The following is a 23,625-nucleotide window of genomic DNA, read 5'->3' as shown; positions in this document are numbered from 1 at the left end:
TATAAAGCATGAAAGTGTTTGTATGCAACCTCAGTTTTATGGATTGTATAGAATTTTATTTCCTTTAAATAAATTAATTGATAGATTTGCAAATTCAATGACCAATAGTAATAACGTGTAACTGTCAAGACATATGCTCATAACTGAGAATGAAATATAAAGCTTTTTTTAGCTGCATTGTGACTTACACTGTACATGCTTGGACCATGACATTTCTATTACCGGTATCTTAGGCATAATTTTAGAATCAGTTTTCATTTTAGCATTGTCACAGTGTTTCAGGGTTCTTTTTTTTTTAAAACTGGAGGTGTATTTTGCAATGTGAGGATGGGAAGTGAGACAAAACACTGGAGACTTTTATGCTTTATTTTTTTAGTATTTATAGTGAGGCTGTTTAAAGCAGTTATTTATAAGAGGTGTATATAAACGTAATTGGATCTCAGGCTTGTTCCTAAGTCTTCCTCTAGAAATTATCTCCGGCTAGCTCTCCTGCTTTGTCCCTGATGTACTCATCTCCCTCCCTCATTTCTGGGTTTACCAAGAGGAACTGGTTAGATTTACTGTAATATTCTCAGCACTGTTGACTTTTCTCCTGGATCTCCTCAGCCAAACACCAACCACTTTTCTACTGGGGGAACAATCTCTAATCAGAGTCCTCTCCCAGTTATTCTCCAGGGACCAGGGCTTCACCATCGATGTTAATCCCTTCCATTCCGTCTTGAGTGTTGATATCTTCTCCCTATTTCCTTCTTCCAGGGAAGTCAGCCATAGATCTTTCTTCTCAACCAGGAACCGGCAACTGCTTTGCACATTCACTTAACTTTGCTTCCCAGCCTTTCTCTTCAGTCACAGACCTTTTTCTCTCCTCTCCTTTTTTCCTTCTCTCTCCATTTTTTTTAGTCAGGCCAGCATCATGGTCACCAGCAACTAAAGAAATGGGTGCTCCCCAAGGCTCTAGTGGGGAACTAGCATAATAAATTTCAGTAAAACAGAATTTGTTTCTCCTGATGTCTAAAATGTCAATAAATTGGTAATCATAGAAGGAGTGGGGCTAATCTCAGAAAGAAAATACAATACAAAAATGCAAGCTGTAATGTTGGAACATATGTAGGGCAGTCAAAAACATCCAATTGGTGGCCAGAACTGCATGACAGTGGCCATCATGTTGAGTTCTTTGACACCACACCCCAACCTGGATATGCCCTTTGTTTAAGCCTAACTCCTATGGTGTCTGGTTAGCAGTGTTGCCTACGGATAGTCCTCGGCTTATGACCAAGACTTCTGTTGCTAAGTAAAACAGTTGTTAAGTAAGTTTTATCCCATTTTACGACCTTTCTTGCCACAGTTGTAAAGTGAATGGCTGCAGTTGTTAAGTTAGTAACACTGTTAAGTGAATCTAGCTTTGCCACTGACTTTTCAGAAAGTCATGACCTTGGAACATTGTAACCTTCATGAATATATGCCAGTTGCCCGGGTTGTAAAAGGTAATCACATGACTGTGGGAAGGCTGCAAAGGTTGTAAGTGTGTAAAATGGTCATAAGTCACTTTTTTCAGTGCTGTTGTAACTTTGAATGGCCACTAAACGAATTGTTGTAAGTCGAGGACATGTAAGCTTGTACATTTAGGCTTTTGCACAATTCTCATAGGCTGTATTATATTGTAATTCCTTCTGACCTTGATGTTTTTCACTATCTCATTCTTTCTTTTGGGGTGCATATGTTTTGTGTGAATATACACACCCAAACACATACATGCCCATCTATGACCTGCCTATCAACTGAGGGAAATAATGTATATTTCCAATAAAATGGGTCTGAAAGTCTGCTATAATAAATGTTCATCTTTACATCTTTGTACAACTATTTATTTATGCCATACTACCTGAATAAATCTTCCTCTCTGAAACCCAAAATTGAATGGAATTGGTTTTCATACCTGAAACTAATTTTGTCTAATAAAAATAATTAGGGTCACTGACTTGTCAGAGCAATACATGCTTGATTTGTAGAACAGGGATTGACTAATGTGATTTGCTAGTGAAAAATAATTATATTATTTGAAACAGAGATGACAATAAAATTCTTTTGCTAAATGCTATCTCAGTATCTTATTCAGCAAAAACATGACAATTAACAGAACTAATGCCAGGAAGTTAGCTCCTCAACCAAGATTTGCCTTTCACATCCTTACTAAAATTAATTTTAAGAAATAATGGATTCAAATAACTATTCAAATAATAACCACTAGACGTTCTGCAGCCAGCTACTATTTTTCATCTGAAGAATGACATAACTTTAATAAAGATAAAATGTAACTGTGCCTTCTGGCAACTTGCAATATTATGAGGGTACTCCATATCTGGGAAAATTTGACTTTATTGTTCTATTGGACATGTGAAATATTTTAAAACCAGGCCATTGTGCATAATTCCTGAAATTTATGCTGTGCTTTAATACCTACTTAAGAGTTCTTTGCCAGAGGTATTTATTTCTCAGGCATATTTCTTTAATGTGCTTAATTTTTAAAGGACTTAATATGCATGCTTTTAATGATATATGTGCCTGCAAAGGTAACTTCAGTGAGTGGCATCCATTTGCCATTATACATTTACATATGATTTGAATATTTATTATGTATTTATTAATCAAATTTATATAGCCCTTCCATTTCATGAAAAGTGACACATGGTGATGTACAATAGGTGGTAAAAAAGAATACATAGGTATAAAAAACACATTTAAAATAGAAAAATCAGCATAAAAATATATATGATACCATTACTGTTTTGTTTGCCTTGAAGTTTACCTTGTGTCATCTCACGATTGTATTACATGTTTTTTAATTATTTTAGCCATTTGTGTTGCTTGCATGGTTGTTTTATTTTTTGGCTTCGTGATAATGATTGTTATGTTATGTTGTGGCATTTTTTTATGCTGCCCAGACTCACAAATGAGAAATCAAATCAAATAAATAAAATTAACACTAAAAGCAAGTTCAGAATTGTTCAAGGTAAATAGGTAATCTGTGGCAGAAAGGAATTCAGCTTTGTTGGTCAAAGTGGTATCTATTGGAACATGCTAAATCTAAATATTTATATGCTTCTGACATGTATTTTCCAAATTAATTGGGCACATGCAGTCCCTCTCTGAGGCATATGGGCAGTTCAAAAATGTGAAAAATAATTAAATAAGATAAAAAAAAATTGAGCAGTCTAAGATGGATATATTATTTTACAGAATCCAATTTGGGAAATAATGCTCCCCTATTTCTTCTTTAATTTGCCAGTCAATTGTGGGAAAAGCCCATCCAAGCATTGTTGATTCTGTGCTGAGTGTGCTTCGCTCTCTGAATTTCGAGGTACAGTATGAAGGTAAAACGGCTTTTTTTGTCTCTTCAAATGTTATGTTAAGTAAAATACATTTACTGAAAATTGAAAATCATAGTTTAAATGAAATAGTGAGTAATTTTAACATTTCTAAAGCAGGGGTGATGAGAAGGGAACTGACTTGAAAACTAAGATTGTGTGTGTAAAGCAATGTTACATGCAATATGAAGTCTCACAAGTAACCATCACATTTTCCTTACCTGAATCATTTCAGATATTTTGCCTATACCACCCATCATAATAGTTAACCTTGTCAATCCATGTGTGCATAGATTCTTTTTGTCTAGTTTTACTGAATGGGTGACAAAGCCAAGATATCTCTAAGATTCATAGGAAATAAGCAAAATGACTGCTTTCATAGGAAAATAAATATGTGTATGTTACTAATCACTATTTTTAAATTTTAATTATTTAAATAAATTTCTTAAAGTTTTTATGACATTTTACAAGTTCACTATCAAAATTATCTTGTTACTGATCATATTATTTCCACATATCCAGTGAGTTGAGAGAGTAATACTATCTTTTATAAAACAAATACAATCCCTCTGAATCCTATAGAAACAAGAATATCTAATTTCTTCAACTTACGAAAACATATCTAGAGCATATATTCACCAATAATGGAAGATTGTTCTCTTTTCTCTATAAGCCCTCCAACATTTTGTTGCATAATTACGATATTGCAAAATCTTCCAATATAATTCCTGCATAGAAGCTGTCAGAAATTCCCCAGAATTTTGCAGCACTTGTCATTCGTTATCCAGATGTTTTCCCCGCTAATTTCTCAAGATTCTTTCAAACTTAGGAAATGATTACCTGTATCTACTTCCTGTATTTACACATACATTTTGGAGGTCAATTTAGTATCAATTTCTGAAAATGTATTAATGGGCAGTTGTAAACTACATAATTCTCTTTTAACTACATAAGTATGTGTTTATTTGAATCTATAAGAGCCACAATATTTCATTGGTTAATTGGAGTTTTACCTCTTGTTTATTCTACATTAAGAGATTTTATAAAAATCTCTTATGTATATTTCCTTACCTTTCCACATTTTCCATTAGTCCTACCCTATATTGATCTAAAAGCTGAGATATATCATCAGGGTATAAAAGGGGATGCATCCTCTATGAGTGCTGTATACTCTTCCTCTGGATCTGGATAATAATGTAATAGTAGTTTATTGATTGATTATTCTTGCAACCTTATCAATAAAATAAAATAATAAAATAAAATGGAAACCCTGGTAAATCATTGACATACAAATTAAAAAACACTGGGGTTAGAATACAACCCTATCTGAGGTAATAACTTATATAAATTCATTATTTATTTTACTACAAATAGATTTCCTTGATTCTTTTATATTTTCAGTTTTCATCCACTGTTTTGATTTACATTTTAAAATGAAAGGGATTGTATTACCTAGTTGTGCAGCTCGATATTATTATTTTAGACTTTCCCCCTTAATTTTATTTGTTTTAAAGACAGTTATGATTTCTCTCATAAAGGGATCAGAACACAAAAGCCACCGTAAGGGCATGTCCAATTATTGGGTGGAAATCCATGGCTGAATGATCATGGCTGAATGATCTTCCTATTAAGATCAATTTTAGACTGCATATAACTTTCATTTTTAATAAACACTTCCATTAAACAAAACAAAAATGATCTATAACAGTTTTTAATGAGTTTGTTTTAAAAGGACCTAGTTCTCTTTAAGAGATAAGATAGAATATCTAAAGATAAATTGCATCATAATTGTTTTACCCAGGGCATGAGTAATGGCTGATTTGACAAGTACTAATTATGCTATTTTGGGGAATAACTTTGCACTGATCAGTTGGTTGCTCTATTTCCCGCTCCCTGAAAACAGATTTGCAGTTTAATGACATGACATTCAAAGTACATAATTATTCTTGGCTGATCTTGCAAAGTCAACCCTAGATGACTTTGGAAGTCATGGAAGGCTACCTCCTCAGTTATTAGCTAAAACAATGATGGTGAATCTTTTTGGCAAACCAGAATGTGTGTGCATGCATGCATGCATGCACGCGGGAGCACCGGAAACCCAAAGACCTGCTGACCAGTGCTCCTGGTCTTTGGGTTTTCTGGTGCTCCAGTGCGCTCAAAGACCAGCTGGCTGGCACACATGCGCATGCCGTAAAACCCAAAAACTAGGTGGCTGGCTCGTGCATGCATACCAGCCAGGTGGCTTTCTGGTTTCTGGCGCTTCTGGTTTCTGGCGTTCCGGCGTGCACAAAGATCAGCTGGCCAGCATGCATGCACACACTGGAAACCAGAAGAGCAGCTGGCAACAGTGTGTGTGCCCACAGAGAGGGCTCTGTGTGCCACCTCTCTGGCACCTGTGCCATAGATTTGCTATCATGGAGCTAAAATATTACTTCACAGGTTTTTTTTTTAAAAAAGCCACACTGGGAGAAATAGCAATCTACATTTGTAAGGCTGATATGCAAATTACATGGAAGTGGTTTCCAAGAACTGAATTCAAATGGTGTGTTTTTAGTATTCTATAACTTCTCCATCATTATAGGCCATTATAATATCTAATGTTCCCATGCATATTTCATATATGACAGTGTCCCTAATAGCAGACCCTTTTTAATGAAATCAGATCATAGAGAACCAGAATTAAATGGGATAATGGGTTCTGTTCCATCCCCCAGAGTCTATGGGGAAAACAGGCTATATTGTATAAGAACAGGGGTGGATGTGGGCTGGATGTGTCATGTGTAGGCCATAGCCATCCCAGCTCTGCAAAGGTAAAAAACGTTGCAAAACATCATATGATGGCAACGTGACACTGCAAGTTTGACACCCATGTATAAGAGATACTATCTAATTAAAACTAGCTTTTGGCAAAATAGGAATTTGGATACCTTCCTTCTTGTAGCTATCCAACTGATTAAGGACCTTATAGCCCATGATGTGCGACCAGCTCTGCTAAAAGGCTTAGTTGCATTACTAAAGCCATCAAGGCAGGAGACAGCCAAGATGCAAGCAAGAATCCTAGAAGGTAATATTGTGGAACAGTGGTATTTGAACTTGTCTGTATGGAAGATGGGTCCTACTTTTATAAGGTTGATCCTCTGTTCATTTAGTGACCAAAGTTATAATGGCACTGAAAAAAGTTACTTGTGACCATTTTTCACACTTAGAACCATTGCAGTATCCCCATGGTCATGTGATCAAAATTCAGATGCTTGACAACTGTCTCATATTTATTATGATGGTTGCAGTATCCTGGAGTCAGGTGATCAGCTTTTGTGAGCTCCTGACAAGCAAAGTCAATGGGGAAACCAGATTCACTTAACAACCCTGTTACTAGTCTGCAGTGATTCACTTAACTGTGGCAAGAAAGATCATAAAATGGGGCAAATTTTACTAACAAATTTCTCACTTAGCAAGATAAATTTTGGGCTCAGGTTTTGCCCTCATAAGTTGAGGACCACCTGCAGTTATATCTGTATTTGCATGAGAAGAGGGAAAAGTTTTGGTATCAGAGGAAGCAACATGTAATATATGTTATCTAACTAAACCCATACCTTTTACCATTGGTCCATCAGATTCCAAGTTTTCAGAAACTTAAGCCTCTGGTTTTGAGGAGGTAGAGCCAATGGTGGGTTGCAGGCAGTACACCCCAGTACGGGTGTCTGCCCGGAGCACTGGGTACCATTCCGATACAATGATCTGGAGGGCGCACCCGCCTGCCCGAGCTCCTTACCTGTCCTTTAAGCCTTTGGCACTTTCATGCATGGCGCGTATGGCATCTGCACAACACTCTGCCGAGCAGCTGGAGCGTCACGGAGGCTTGCGGAGGCGTTGCAGGCAGGTACGATGTGTGTGCACGTGTGCTGCACGCATCCATGTGGACCCGTTCCAACCGTACCGGTTAGAAAGGGATCCGGAACTCACCACTGGGTAGATCCCATTATAAAACTTCACCATTGATTGTAGTTGCATATGCTAGGAAATGCTGGGGACAGGACTGTGTTATTCAAAGGAAAATATAAACCAAAATTACTGAAAGTCAAAAAAAATCTAAGTTCCTACCCTTTACTACTGAAATGAAAAATAGCTATACCAGTCAAATATTGCTGCTTAAAAGCTGGAGAATTTGGAAATGTTTTTTCTTGGGAAATCTGATTAAGAATGTTCTACTTGGCTCCTACTCAAATCCAAAACAAACTATTGGGAAAGCTACGAGGTACCGTATTTGATTTCTATTTTATATCGCCTCTTCAGAAGCAGGCTCTTTGCGCCTGATGGAATCCTTGCCAGCATATGTTCAGCAAGCTGCAGCAGCCAAAACCATTGGGTAAGAAATTTTTAGTTACTGCAACTAGCTGTCTAAACATTTGAAATCATTCCTCCTCCAGCAGAAGAGGTAGAAGGAACCACCAGGTCCAAGCATAAACCAGAACAAGTATGATATAGACAACTTTCAGATACCTTTTAAAGAAAAAAGTAGTTGTTTTGACAAACATTTTACATGTATTCCTGCTTGATAATGCTTTATAACTAAGACTTTTATCACAATTACAAAGGGAAAGGGAAAAGAAGCAAATACTGTTTAATGGGATGGATATATTTAAATCTTTGCATCTTTCCATTTATAAAATGCTATTGTAAACCTGGTGTATTTATTTATTTAGTGTTCTGTGAGATTTCTGTAGATTTAAGGGGCAAAATAGATTTTGTAGAAACTAGAAACTTTTGTACAAGCAGCCCTTTGCTCTTTAATCATCCATTCAAAAAGAAAGAGCGGAAAAAAACACATTTCAGTCTTACTTGTTCTGAGCACAGCAAAAATGAGTCCTGGGGATAGGCCATGTGTAGCCTGTACCATTTGAACTATTACTTCATAAAAATTACTTCAGTGTTGAACTGAAACACCAGCCATACATTCAGACCTTACAAAACCGGTCTGTGTTAGTATTTTAGTTGTAAATTATTCAATATTTCCCTTCCAGAATTCTGGCGAAGGAGTCTAGAGAAGTGGCGGAGGAGTTGATATTCTTGAATGTGGTACATGGCCTTATGTGTGCCATGGGCAACAAGGACCACACCAATGGTCAAAGACAAGCTAGCATCACATTAGAGGCAAGTACCATTTGGAATTAGGGGGTTAACTGGTTGCAGCCTATTCTTGCCACTTCTGTAATTGAAATTAAGAGTTTGTATATGCAATTGGGATTATGGTAGTTGAATTCAATAGAAGCAAGATCAAGCTATGGCTGAAGTACAAGATAGACAAGGAGGGAACATGTTTGTGTAGAAAAGGGATTGCTTCCGTATTTAAGTAAAACTGGCAGAATGATATTCCTATAGTTTTTGTTTTAAAACTGCTAGTGATAGTAAAGTTCCCTTCATCTTCCTCCACTCTAGCACAAGCACAGGAAGAGAAAAACAAAATACCAACTAAACCTGCCTAAGAATTCCTACATAGCGTTCTGTTTTAACTGAGAAAATAATTTGAAAGGATTACTTCAACAATGATTTAGTACAAGCAAAACATCCTTGGAAACATCTGCCACTACCTAGGATTGAACTCTCAACCTACTCAGAAAGTTGAGAGTTCAGTCCTAGATAGTGACAGATGTTTCTCTGCTAGGGCACAAAGAAAAAATATCTGCTGCAAATGTGTGGTGCAGTGGTGGGTTTCCATTATTTTTACCACCAGTTCACTCATGCGAGTGCGCACAACACTTCTGCCCATGCGCAGAAGCGTCCAGGTAGGTGGGCGGAGCCTCCTGCCGCTGCCACTACTGGTTTACCCAATCTATGCTGAACCGGGACAACCCATCTCTGGTGTGGTGTGAGGAAGGACATCCAGCCAGTAAATGCTCAACTCCATTGTCACCCTGACTCTTCCCCAAAGTAAAGAATTACAAGAGGGTTTTTTAAAGCACTTTTTCCTTGGAGTAGTTGCTAGTGTTTCAAATCCTGCCACTGCTTACCTGCATAAGCACACTCAGCAACAGACTCAAAGTTGCCAGTAGATACACATAGCGATACAGAAAACCAGTTACCTTTCCAGATGACACAGCTATTTTATCACTTCAAGCAGGGAGGTGATTTGGAAAATACTTTGTAAATGTTTCAAATGTTTGCAAAATTGTGCTGCTTTTTCCTATAGTTGGACTGATATTTCCTTGTAGTATTTTGTACAGATGTCTATAGTGATTGAGAACTACGTTCAGAGGGCCATGGGAGAAAAATTATTCGAGCTATTCATGGTATGTGTTTCCAGTCCTTGGGCTTGCCTGATGGATTTTCAATTTTAAGTACCAAGTTTTATATTTTAAGGGCAGGATTAAGTATTAAAATCAACAAGTATTTTAAAAACATATTTTAATAGCTGTTAAATACTGTATCTCACAGAGGGGAAACAGACTAAACACATACTACCACCACCACACAAAAATAATCAGAATATCAGCATTTAATAAAATTTAGATAGTATATATAACTTTAAAATAATTACACTAATTTATCTAAAAATGTTTTTGTTGTTTATATTGGTACAGTGAAAATAGCTTAATTTATAAAATTAATTATTCTACTATTAATAAATATAGTAATATTTAATGTCTACATTACAGAGGGATGTACATTAGCAGTAGACTTAGACTTATATACCGCTTCATAGGCCTTTCAGGCCTCTCTAAGCGGTTTACAGAGAGTCAGCATATTGCCCCCAACAATCTGGGTCCTCATTTTACCCACCTCGGAAGGATGGAAGGCTGAGTCAACCCTGAGCCGGTGAGATTTGAACCGCTGAACTGCTGATCTAGCAGTAGCCTGCAGTGCTGCATTTAACCACTGCGCCACCTTGGCTCTTGACTCTTAACCAACTTGGCTCTTGGCTCTTAACCACTGCGCCACCTTGGCTCTACATTCAGAGAAATGTAACTGACAATATTGAAAAGGACATTTCATTAAAGCAAAAAATGAGTTTTTCCTAACTTTCTATTCCCATCTTTCCAAATGACATTCAGGAGTTAAATATAAACATTATTTATTCTCCGCTCCTTGCGGATATTTTTAAACAGTCCCTAAATCTGTTCAATTCCGATTTTGTTTTGCATGATTGCCCCACAGTAGTAGTTCCTAGATTTATAGAAAGGTAAGAACTTGAACCTAGAAAGGCGTAAACCAATGCTGCTCAGCCTTGGTTATTGGATAAACACAACACGGGTAGTTCAGTCTTAAGGCTAGGGAAAAAATGGCCAAAAGTCCATTGACCAAAATTGGTGGAAACTTAAAAACACTGGGACAGACAGGCAGAAATAGTGATTTCTCTCATTTGCTTTAGGCAGATCTCATGACTATATGACTTTATTGTTCATTTGTTTGTAATGTCATTATTTTCTGACATATCCTTGCTCCAATATTTTGTCAATTTTGCAATACTGGGTTGCTCATGGGTGAATTTTCTCATTCACAGAATTCTTGCCATACAGATTCATTAACCATATTAGCAATTTTGGTACACCCTGTATTATGATATAATTTGTTTATTTTCCCTTTCAAAAGTCTTCAAAAAGATTATTTCAAAATAATTCACTAATGGGGGAGATTAAATTATGCACTGGTTTTTAGATTAACAACATTTTCAAAGGGAACTGACTGTTTAAAAGGATAAAGGACACATCTGTAAACCTGTAGATCATAATGCCTGTGCATAATTGTGCCCTATTATGTAAGCCTTGTCATTTTATAATCATTTGGAAAAAATTCCCTATAGAATGTTGAGAATCCAGAGACAAGACCTTTTGGATTACTACCAATTATGCATGAATACAATACATAGCATGTCATAGATTGAGATCAAAGGACAAGTTAATTATCTAGAGAAGATTACTGAAATCTGCCATTTCCAAGACCAAAAGTGGAAATATTTTGCTCCTCAGATGTTGTAGTTCCCAGCAGCCATAAAGATAGATTTAATTGGACTTAAAACAAAAGCCAGTAATGATTGCAGAATTGGCTAAGCGATTTACATTACTTTATTTCTCAGTATTCTTCTGGTGTGTGGAATATAATTGAAAGGTGACAAGAGACTGAGTGGGCACATGAAAAACAGATTTTTGTCCTACTTCATTAGTCACAGTTGGCATATCCAATGTGATCAAAAGACAGGCCATCAAACCCCCAATTTAAGGACCAGGACATTAATCTGATTTATGCATGTTCATGTCTAATTAAACTGCAGCATAATAATTATAGTAAGACCTATGTTAACTTTCCATTGAAAATGTTTCATATGCTTGCCCATGTATCAAAGTGAAATCAATTGATGCACTTGTATGAACTTGCTCTTTGTTTCCAGTAATTTGTGCTATAAACAATCATCATGGGATTCAAGTTAGGAAGTGTGTCGAGAATTTAGTTTGAATGGTTTTGTGACAGGCAGAAACAAGAGTCATTCGTGATCTCCATGTTTTCAAATTAAAATGAACATTTTTCTTTTCTCAGCAAGATGCTGAAAATTTGTACTTGAATATGGACGCTGTACAGGCTGATATACTGGCTACCAATATAGTCAATATCCCAGCAGATTGTTTGGATAAAGGAAAAACCTCTTTTACAGGTATGCTTTTTGCAGTCATAGCCAAAAGCCTACAAGAAACATATATACAGAATTGTATATACAATTTACCGTATTGTAAATTCTCTGTTGGTGCAGAATCAGAAAAGTATTTTACACATAATTTACAGCTAAATTCAGAAACTGCTTAGATTAATCAAACAATAAAAATATAAACACCAATATTTTTATATATGCTTTTGTGTGTGTATTTGTGTATATAAAACCTGTGTAAGGAAATACCAGCTGACAACCCAAAATGGATAAAATCATATCTCTATGATGTAACTTTATTGCAAAATAAACTAGTCCCCAGTCATTTGATTATTTAATTTCTACAGCACCAATCTTGTGATCTGAGCTAAACCATGTTCATATGTATATATAGGTATGCATATACATACATGCTTAAAATTTGTTCAATGCTTCAGTAATAGATTCAAGACTAAATTGTGGGGTTTTTTTTAACTGAAAGTACTTTTCTCCTCAAACTAGAGACAGAATCAAGCCCTGAAGAATTGCACTCTGAAGACAGTGAAATATTATCTGAGCCACTTGCTTAATTTCATTCATATTGTTGATTTTAATCTTCTCTCCATTTTTCTGCACCCTTTTCACAAAGTACCTTTTTCAAAATCTTTTCATGCATCCCTGTGAAGAAAATATGGAGGACTATATAACTGCAGTGCAAACTGTGTGCCATTTGCGACATTGGAACAGGTGATTTCTATTTTCATTGACTAGATAATTACTTGACTAGTTTTCTATCTGTTGCAGTACAGATTATACTAAACTACAGTTCCCATAATCTTGCAACAAATAGCAACGGTTCAATACCACTGAAGGAGATAAAACTCAGGAAAATTTAAGGAACAAAAATGGTTTTTATCATTGGATAATTTTTGACCAGTTTCATAGCCCAACTCTAATTCATATATGAATTATATGAATTATATATTAATGTGGAACAGCTCCTTGTACAACTAATTTACATTCTAAAAGAGGAAACGGAATATCTATGTTAAATAAAATTGCATTGAATTGTTGAATTTAATTTGTTCTTCAAGATTATACTTACTTTCAAATTAATTTGCTTAAATACTCACCTGAATACATACCTTCTGATGCATTCTCTTATAGCCTGTATCTCCAAGAACATAATCTTTCCAAATATACATACATGTTTTTGCTAAAAGCCAACCTTAATGCACAATAAATGTTTTTAATTGTTTCATTATTCCAACTGGAATGAGACTAGTAGTTACAATTTAACAACTGGAATATAGCTGTCTACTCTGAAATTTTCCCCAAATTCATAAACATCATTTATTTGGTCTGAAAATAAATGTAAACTTGTCTTTTCATTAATTATTAAATATATAATTATTTATTTTTCAGTAGCAAAACAAGATTTTTAAAAAGTAAAACTTGTTTAATAAAGGTTTCTATCTTAAAACCTTTGATTTTAGGTGCAACCACATATACTTAGGGCTATCAGTTTCCAGAAATTTATATTTAGAACAATGGTTGATATTCTTGCTATGTGATCCATTCATCTATTACTGTATTCAGAGCACCATAACGTTCCAATCAACGACACTGTTAAATTGCATTTTTAAAATTCTGTGAATCCTTCAGTAGCCCTATTTTTATGTGTACTTGTGCAATCATTTTTAGACAATAACTATCTGAAAAGAAAGACCATTGGCTTAACTGAACGGTCGTTCTCAGGGCACTGCGAGGAGAGTCCAAGCGTGGGTTAACACAGCCTATCTGCCTTTGGACTGAGTAATGTTTTTCTTGACCACGCCTCCCTTTGCCTCTCTTTGTTCAGTTTAAAAACGGAAGGACAGACTTCCGGGGGGAGGGGCTTGCCGTCGCCGGTAGCTCAACGGAGCTGCCCTCAGAGTTCTGGTTCGTATATCTATTTAAGATCTATAGATATCTCTTTTTTCAGGCAAGAAAGAAGCAGGGAGGGACTCAGTCGTTAGAATCCTCTTTGTAGTTCACAGCTTTTTTTTTTTTTGGCTGTGAACGGAGAAGAAGGTTCAACAAAGCTGAGTCATTCACTCCGACCAGATCTTCTCAGCTGTTTTTTTTTCAGCTCAAGGCAAGTTACCCCCCCCCCTCAGGACAAATTTTTGAAACTAAGTTATTTAAAATCAATCCGAGCAGCGACCATTCCTGAGAACCCTTTTTTATTATTATTATTCAAAATACCAGCTTCAATTTTATAAAAAACTCCTTTGTTTAATTGTTTTTTAAAATGGCGATTTTATAGCTTCCACATTTGTTATACGATATATTTCCACCTTCCTGGCACAGAATCAAGGGAATAACCTCTCACAAATTAATTAGCCCTGTTTCCTTGAAGACTTCTTTTTATCAATTGCCAAAAGTTTATTGAAAGTACCTTATCTTAAACCAACGTGAGCAGAGACTGTTTGTTTCCTTTTTATAATGGCTCCGAAATCAAAGCAGCCGAGACGTTTTTTTAACAACACATCCCAAGCAACTGCTACAAAGCCGCAGCTCTTGCCTTCTACGCCCTCTACTGGAGATTTATTAACGAAAGAATTTCTTTTTGAAACTCTTAAAGAATTTAGGGAGGAAATGAAGCAACTTATTTCGGACTTATGGGATAAGCTTGATGCCAAGATTGCTCAAACAAAGGAGGATATGATAGGAGTCATAAATGTAATGACAGATTATATTGCTGGAATGGAAGATAAGCTGGAGCTCTTGGAGGAAGCTAATTCTAACCTGACATCTAAAATTGAAGTGTTGCAACAGGAAGTTGAAAATGCAGAAAAACAACTTGTTATGACAAATTATAAAAAGACGGCGCTTGCAATAAGAGTTAGGGGATTGCGTGAAAATGAACAGGAGAATTTGAAACAGACTTTTTCTGAGGCTTTCAGTCGTTTGGTGGGAAGTCCGGGACTCAACTTTGATTGGCAGATCCAAAAAATTTACCGCCATAATTCGTGGGCGGCAAAACAGAGACAGCTTCCGAGAGATATAATTATATATTTTGCTACAAGAGAATCCAGAAATGCGATATTACAAGAGTTTTATAATAACAGGCTGCGAATTGATGGACAGGACTTGATCATTTTCAAAGAAATACCACCTCAAATGTTAAGAGCCAGGAGAGACTATGCTTTTCTAACTAAAGAACTCAGAAATTGTCAGATACAGTACAGATGGGATGTGCCATTTGGTATTATAGTTACATTTGATGACCAAAAATATCGTCTCAACTCTGTTTGGGAAGCCCGAGATTTTTATTATAAAATCCTAAAGGCGGGACATCCTGAATCACCTGGACTTGGAGAAAGACAAGGAGAAGTAGAAGAGAAACAACAAAACACACAACTACAAGGCAGGAGGTATCGCTTTCCCCCTCCGGAAGGGCAGAAGAGCAAAGAACAAGGACTTAGTCGTGCTTCCAAAACATTTGCTTAATTCTTAACTTGAACAATACTCTGTGACTTCTGTCTTGCATAAAATGGTATAGTTGTATATCGATGAAGAGACATTAAGGCTGAAAGAACTAATGCTGATTTCCTCGGAAAATATATTGTAAGGGACTTAAAAAAGACTTGATGGATAACTCTGAATTTTTATATAAATTGCTCATGATTTATTTTCTAGGGTGAGGAGGGCGGAGATCGTGGTGTTCCTGGATCGTGGTTCCGGTTGAATGGAGTTGGGAAGTGTGGTGTAGATGGGAGGGTAGTGAAGGTTGAATTAGAGCTTATTTTGAGCCAGAAAGTAAGTTGATTTTTGTATAAACTGTTACTTGAATATAATGTTTGGAAGGATATACCCAGGGAGTTTGCAGGAAGGCGGAGCAAATATGAGAGGAGTACGGATGAAAATAATATATATATATGGACACGGGTAGAGGCAGGACGAGAAGAGTTGGAAAAGGAAACCGAGAGAAGAATTTGAGATGTGTTTAAATTGCTTCATAGAGAAGGAGGTATAAAAGGGACAAATTAAAGGTTTGGAAATAGGCAGATATTTAGATAAAGAGATAAGGACCCTAGCTAGAGTAGAATTCTATTTGATTAACTTATTTGGTTTCAATATAGTTTGAAATCCTGCAAGCAATTAATTAATTGAGATCAGGAATGATGTACATTGTTTAAGTTCTAATAATGATGGGAAGCTGAGCTCAATGTAGAGAGTTTATTGATTTTTCCCTTTTTTTTTTTATTCCTTTCTTTTTTCCTTTCTCTTTTATCTTTCAATTTTTAACCTATTTGGTTCTAATATACTCTAGACTGTGTTTGATAAAAAGCTATGCCGGGTATGGGATCTGGGAAGTCGGAAGGGGGGTAGGGAGGGGGGTTTACAGGGGGGAGGGGGGAGGGGGAAAACATAGTTTCAATTTCCAAAACAATAAGAACGCACTTGTATACTGTTGCTCCTTTTTCTTTTTTTTTTCTTTTCCTTTTTTTTTCTTTTTTTTTCTTTTCTTTCAATTTTAGTATAAAATACAAATCGAATAGCAATAGCAATAGTTTAATAGCAATAGTTAGACTTATATACCGCTTCATAGGGCTTTCAGCCCTCTCTAAGCGGTTTACAGAGTCAGCATATTGCCCCCAACAACAATCCGGGTCCTCATTTTACCCACCTCGGAAGGATGGAAGGCTGAGTCAACCTTGAGCCTGGTGGGATTTGAACAGCCGAACTGCTGAACTGCAGTCAGCTGAAGTAGCCTGCAGTGCTGCATTTAACCACTGCGCCACCTCGGCACCTTGGCTGTCTTTTTGGGAGCTAGAGGAAGGGAGAGGAGCGGAGCAGCTCTCCCTCTTCCTTTATACCATCGCTTTTATATCACACTAGCGCAGTGCTCCGCGGATTTTAATGAATGTGGTGTGTATGGTGTGCCTGTTTGATGGCTGTACCCACTTTTTAAAATCTCATTATTGTTGTAGTTTTTGTGTTTTAATTGACTTATGTGGGGACTGTCTGGGTGAGTGGCTGTGTATGTATGTTAGGATTGGGATTATAACCTGGTACCTCCTCCACTGAGTGCTATTGCAGAAGTGGTAGGGGGGCCCAGGCCTACCTCCCATCCTAGTATGACTGATTCAAATCGCCTGCCGGAAGGAGTGGAGGCCGTGAGAGGGGAAATGGGGTCTATGGTTGCGGGGGTGGGCCGGAGCATTACGGTCATTATGGGGAGGGGCAGGTACGACGGGAACTTCAGGGCTAGCCATTACTGGGGAAGGAGGGTCCGCTACGTCACAGCGATCCCCCCTTCCGGCCCTGTTAGTTCCACTCCAGGGCCAGATGGCGAGAACTGTCAGGGCCCTGGTCTCAGGCTGTTGTTGCTAAATGTCAGGTCTGTGGTTCATAAAGTTCCCCTTGTCCGGGAACTAATAGTAGACGAGGGGGCAGACCTGGCATGTATTACTGAAACCTGGCTGGGCCCGGAGGGAGGGGTCCCCCTCACTGAAATGTGCCCAGAGGGATTTCAGGTGCTCCACCAGCCGCGACCTCAGGGAAGGGGTGGGGGAGTGGCCGTCATTGTCCAAAGGTCATTAGTTCCTCTTAGGATCCCTGCTCCAGAGCTTGTCGGGTGTGAGTCCTTGTTGTTGAAGTTGGACCTTGGGGGTCAAGTGGGCTTGCTGTTAACGTACCTACCTCCCAACAGCGTTGCAACAGCCCTCCCCTCGCTCCTTGACTACCGAGCTGGCGGTAGAGTTCCCCAGGCTTATGGTGCTGGGGGACTTCAACCTGCCTACGCTTGGTGAACGCTCTGATGGGGCGCAGGAGTTCATGGCTTCCATGACAGCCATGGACTTGACGCAAGTAATCCGGGGTTCGACTCATTCAGCGGGTCACACACTTGACCTCGTATTCCTCTCGGAGCAGTGGAGGCGTGATCTAGAATTGAGGGGTATTAAGATCCTGCCCTTGGCATGGTCTGATCACTTCCTACTGAGGCTTGACTTTCGGAAACCAATCCCCCACTGTAGGGAGGAAGAACTGCTTAGGTCATTCCACCCCAGACGCCTGATGGACCCCATGGGATTTCAGACGGCGCTTGGAGTGATACCTGACACACTCGTCCACAGTCAGGTCGAGTCCTTAGTCGCTGCCTGGAATGCAGCGGTGACGGGGGCTCTAAACCGGATTGCGCCTTTGCGGCCTCTCCGAGGTAGCGGATCCAGGAGAGCTCCTTGGTTTACCGAGGAACTCCGGGAGATGAATATAGCAATAGCAATAGCAGTAGACTTATATACCGCTTCATAGGCCTTTCAGGCCTCTCTAAGCGGTTTACAGAGAGTCAGCATATTGCCCCCAACAATCTGGGTCCTCATTTTACCCACCTCTAGGCTGGAATACTGCAATGTGCTCTACATGGGGCTGCCCTTGAAGAGCATCCGGCGACTTCAGCTAGTCCAGAACGCGGCCGCGCGAGTGATCATGGGCGCACCACGGTTCGCCCATATAACACCAATCCTCCGTGAGCTGCGCTGGCTACCTGTTGATCGTCGGGTGCACTTCAAGGTCTTACTTACCACCTATAAAGCGCTCCATGGTAGTGGATCTGACTATTTGAGAGACCGCCTCCTGCCAATTACCTCCCTGCGTCCCATCAGATCGCACAGAGTAGGCCTCCTCCGAATTCCATCCGCCAGCCAGTGCCGACTGGCGACTACGCGGAGGAGAGCCTTCTCAGTTGCAGCTCCGACATTATGGAACAACCTCCCCGTGGAGATCCGTACCCTCACCACAGTCCAGGCCTTCCGCACAGCCCTTAAGAACTGGCTATCCCGTCAGGCCTGGGGATAGGATTACTCTAACCCCGCCCGAATGTTGAGTGAATGTTGTGTTTTTACGATTAATTTTCTTTTAATCACGATTCTTTTCTTTTTAAGTCTTGTCTCGCACTCCCTTCCCTTATTGTTGTAAGCCGCCCTGAGTCCCCTCAGGGAAAAGGGCGGCATATAAATTTCCAATAAAATCAAATCAAAATCAAATCAAATCACCTCGGAAGGATGGAAGGCTGAGTCAACCCTGAGCCGGTGAGATTTGAACCGCTGACCTGCTGATCTAGCAGTAGCCTGCAGTGCTGCATTTAACCACTGCGCCACCTTGGCTCTTGATGAAGCGCCAAAAGAGACGTCTACAGCGCCACTGGAGGGCCAATAAGTCTGAGTCAGACCGAGCACTGATGAGAGCCTATATCAGAGCCTATCTTATCGCAATACGAAATGTTCGCATTTTGCCGCTCTTATTGCGTCCGCTGAATCGCGCCCAGCCATCTTGTTTAGGATAACCCGCTCCCTCCTGAAAGGGAGGGACAGGGATGAACCTTTGCAAGGTAGAGCTAAGGAATTTGTTCAGTATTTAACGGATAAAGTCGCTCGGATTCGGACAGACCTGGACTCCAATTGCACGGTACCAGCCGAGGTACCGGGGGAAGGTCTTGAGCGGAGTTTATGGATTGAGTTTCAACTTGTCATGCCTGAGGAAGTGGACAAGGCCATGGGAGCGGTGAGCGCCTCCACTTGTATACTGGACCCGTGCCCTTCCTGGCTGGTTTCGACCAGCAGGGAGGTAACACGGGGCTGGATACAGACAATAATTAACACCTCTCTCCGGGAGGGATCCTTCCCGCTCCTCTTAAAGAATACGGTGGTGAGACCCCTCCTGAAGAAACCGTCTCTGGACCCAGCCATTTCGAGCAACTGTCGTCCGGTCTCCAACCTCCCCTTCGTAGGGAAGGTTGTTGAGAAAGTGGTGGCCTCTCAACTCCGACGGTCCTTGGATGAAACCGATTATCTGGATCCCTTTCAGTCTGGTTTCAGGCCTGGCTACAGCACGGAAACTGCTTTGGTCACGCTGATCGATCTCTGGCGAGCCAGGGATAGGGGTCAGTCCTCTATCCTAGTGCTCCTTGACCTCTCAGCGGCCTTCGATACCATTGACCATGGTATCCTTCTGAGACGGTTACGAGAGGTGGGAGTGGGAGGCACTGTTCTTCGGTGGTTCTCCTCCTACTTCTCGGACAGGTCGCAGTCGGTGTTGGTCGGAGGACAGAGGTCGACCCCGAGGCCCCTCAATTATGGGGTGCCGCAGGGCTCGGTCCTGTCCCCCCTCCTATTTAACATCTGGGTGAGATCATACAGCGGCACGGGATTAAATACCACCAATACGCGGACAATACACAATTGTATCTGTCCGCCCCGTGCCAACTCAGTGAAGCAGTAGAAGTGATGGGCCAGTGCCTGGAGGCTGTCAGGGTCTGGATGGGAACGAACAAGCTTGCACTCAATCCCGACAAGACCGAATGGCTATTGATGTTCCCTCCCAAAGATTGGCTAATTATTCCATCTCTCAGTCTGGGGGGTGAAATTATACACCCCTCAGAGAGGGTTCGCAATTTGGGAGTCCTCCTGGATCCACAGCTGACTTTAGATCACCAGTTATCGGCTGTGACCAGGGGGGTCTTTGCCCAGGTTCACCTGGTGCACCAATTGCGACCCTATCTGGACTGGGAGGCACTTCAGATAGTCATTCACGCCCTTGTGACCTCAAGACTGGACTACTATAATGCGCTTTACATGGGGCTGCCCTTGAAAAGTGTTTGAAGACTTCAGCTAGTCCAGAATGCAGCCGTGCGAGCGATTGTGGGTGCACTTAGGTACACCCACGTCACACCTATCCTCCGCGAGCTGCACTGGCTGCCCATTGGTCTCCGGACTCGCTTCAAGGTGCTAGTTGTTACTTATAAAGCCCTACATGGCATCGGACCTGGGGACCTGAGACCGCCTCCTGCCAATTACCTCCCAAAGACCAATTCGATCGCACAGGCTTGGCCTTCTCTGGGTTCCATCTGCCAGCCATTGCTGGCTGGCGACCCCCCGGGGGAGAGCCTTCTCTGTTGCTGCTCCGGCCCTCTGGAACGAGCTCCCCGTGGAGATCCGGACCCTTACTACCCTCCCGGCCTTCCATAAAGCTACTAAGTCCTAGCTGTTCCGGCAGGCTGGGGGCTGTTAAAGCACCCAGCCCCGTCTTAATTGTGACTGTTGTGGATTTTAAAATTGTTTGTTTGTATTGTCTTATTTATTCCCTCCTCTGTTTATTGTGAGCCGCCCGGAGTCCTTCGGGAGTGGGCAGCATACAAAGCCAATAAACCTAAACCTAACCTAAACTTATGCCATTCACGCTCTCTAGGGTGAGAAGGTTTAGGACAAAAGTTAGGCAATATAATCTCTTGAGATCTATGGAACAGAGAGTTAATTTTAGGGGTAAATGAAGGATCGAGTCTCAATATAACCCTGTCGGGGGGGATCATGCACAAGTCCTCCCTGACTGAGAGAGCCGCCAGTTTGGACACCCTGCGTGCAGAAGTGATAGCCACCAGAAAGGCAGTCTTGATGGTTAGGTGGCGCAGACTAGACGTACACAGAGGCTCAAATGAAGGACCCGTCAGAGCCCTTAAGACAAATGGGAGGTCCCAGGACGGGTAACGGTGGACCGTCGGTGGACTGATGTTTGCTGCGCCCTTCAGAAAGCTCTTAATTTGAGGGTGCTGGCTCAGAGAGCGAGACGAGCCCCTGGCCAGAATGGTCGATTGTGCTGCGACCTGACGCCTGAGAGTACTGGGTGCCAGACCTTTATCCAGACCTCCTGAAGGACGTCCAGGGTCTGAGGGACTGAGGCAGAAAAATCAACAATGTCTCTAGCCTTGCACCACAATGAAAAGGCAGCCCAGGTCGCATCATATATCCTGGTAGTGGAGGGTCTCCTGGACGCTTGTATTGTTCGTATGACCTTGTCAGAGATGTTTCCTCAGGAGGTCCCCCTCAAGTGCCAGACGGCTAGTTGTAGCCACTGGGGGTCTGGATGACTGACGGTGCCCTGGCTGAGGGAGACTTGATCCTGAAGAATTCGCCACGGTCTCTAAACGGAGACTGACAAGGTCTGCGTACCAGGACCTCCTGGGCCAGAATGGTGCCACCAGAAGAACTTCTGCCTGTTCGGTCAGGATCTTGGCCACTACCTGAGGAATGAGGGGCAGAGGAGGGAATGCGTATAAGAGTTCCCGGGGCCACTCACACCTTAGTGCGTTTGTCTCTTCCGCCAACGGTGATTGGTAACAGCTGAAGAATCATGGCAGTTGTGTGTTGGAATGTGTGGCAAAGAGGTCTACTTGTGGTTTGCCAAATCTCACGATCTGCTGGAACAGGTCCAGATGTAGACGCCACTCCGAGTGATCGATGCGCTGTCGGCTCAGCCAGTCTGCCTCCCGGTTGCTGGTTCCGGAGATGCAATGTGCTCTGAGAGAAGCCAGATGTCACTCCGCACACCTGCCCAGAGCCTCTGCCTCAAGCATGGGTAAATGGGTACCTCCCTGCCTGTTTATATGGGCTTTTGTTGCGACATTGTCATTAACAGTACATGACTTCCCGCTATCAGCCCTGCAAATCGGCGAAGCGCGAGTTGGGCTGCCCTCAGTTCTAGCTAGTTGATGCTGTGGGCAGCCTCCCTCTGAGACCACTGGCCCTGGGCAAGTTGACCCTGACAGTGGGCGCCCCACCCCAGAAGGCTGGCGTCTGTGGTCACAACAACCCTTTCTTGCTCTTTGAACAGACAGCCTTTCACGATCGCCTTGGACCTCCACGAGGCCAGGGATCGGGTCACCTTCCGTGGGAGGTGTACGTACCTGTGGGAATTGCTGATTTTCGCTCTCTGCATTGGAAGGAGAAACCATTTCAGTTCCCTGGCATGCAGACAGGCCCAGGGAACCACCTTCAGACTGGATATCATGATCCCCAAGAGCTGGGACAGCTGGACGATCGGCACAGACCTGGACTGACGGCAGCGCTTCACTCTGCTCTTCAGGTTAGTCAGGCGGTCTGGGGAGAGGAATACCTGGCAGGAGTTGGAATTGATGACTGCACCCAGATGCTGTATGTGAGTGGATGGGCAGAACTGGCTCTTCTCCATGTTGACAGAAAAGCTATGTTGTTGCAGCGTCCGAACGGTCAGCATGACATCGCGTTGAGCCTGCTCTGGTGTGACAGAATGACTAATTATATCGTCCAAATAACATTCTAAGACGGACAGGATGGTTGCGGAGATGGGCCGCTACCACCGCCAGGATCTTGGTAAATGTTCTGGGCTCTGACGATAGCCCAAAGGGGAGAGCCTTGTACTGGTAGTACTTCCCTTCGGAACAGAACCTCAGGAACCTCCTGTGGGAAGCATGGATGGGGACATGCAGGTAGGCCTCTTTCAGATCTATCGAGGTCAATAGATCTCCTTTCCTCACGCAATCCAGGATGGAATGGATGGATTGCATCTTGAACCTCTTGTAAGCCAGATGCTGATTCAGGCTTTTGAGGTCCAAGATGGCCCTCCACCCCCCCTGAGCTCTTCGGGACCAGGAACACGATGGAATAGAAGCCCCGCCCCTCCTGGTCCCTTGGAACAGGTTCTATGGCCTCTATCTGGAGAAGATGGAGTATCTCCACTTGCATGAGCTCCCTCTTTACTGGGTTCCTGGAAGTGGGACAATGGATGAACTTCCTCTGGGGGAAGGTCAGAAATTCTAGGACAAGGCCCTTCCTGATGGTATTGAGG

General features: G+C 41.3%; 1 protein-coding gene across 3 annotated transcripts in view; it reads left to right on the top strand.

Annotated features, from left to right (window-relative positions):
• The window catches only part of ARMH1 (armadillo like helical domain containing 1), a 42,193-nt gene extending 29,257 nt beyond the window's left edge, over nt 1-12,936 (top strand). For all 3 annotated transcript variants that reach the window (XM_087719788.1, XM_087719787.1, XM_087719786.1), the window contains exons 6-12: nt 3,287-3,371; nt 6,307-6,429; nt 7,659-7,731; nt 8,387-8,516; nt 9,575-9,652; nt 11,895-12,009; nt 12,502-12,936. In XM_087719788.1, the coding sequence (XP_087575914.1) occupies nt 3,287-3,371; nt 6,307-6,429; nt 7,659-7,731; nt 8,387-8,516; nt 9,575-9,652; nt 11,895-12,009; nt 12,502-12,569 (672 nt within the window). In that variant the 3' untranslated portion in view covers nt 12,570-12,936. The remainder of the gene's footprint in view (nt 1-3,286; nt 3,372-6,306; nt 6,430-7,658; nt 7,732-8,386; nt 8,517-9,574; nt 9,653-11,894; nt 12,010-12,501) is intronic.
• Nucleotides 12,937-23,625: the final 10,689 nt, after the last annotated feature.

The sequence above is a fragment of the Thamnophis sirtalis genome, unplaced genomic scaffold (genome assembly GCF_051295495.1).
Source record: "Thamnophis sirtalis isolate CommonGarterSnake01/CBP01778 unplaced genomic scaffold, rThaSir2_p1.2 scaffold_7, whole genome shotgun sequence".
NCBI lineage: Eukaryota > Metazoa > Chordata > Lepidosauria > Squamata > Natricidae > Thamnophis > Thamnophis sirtalis.
The sequence above is the reverse complement of the archived record's forward strand: the minus strand, read 5'-3'. Positions and strand labels throughout refer to the sequence as shown.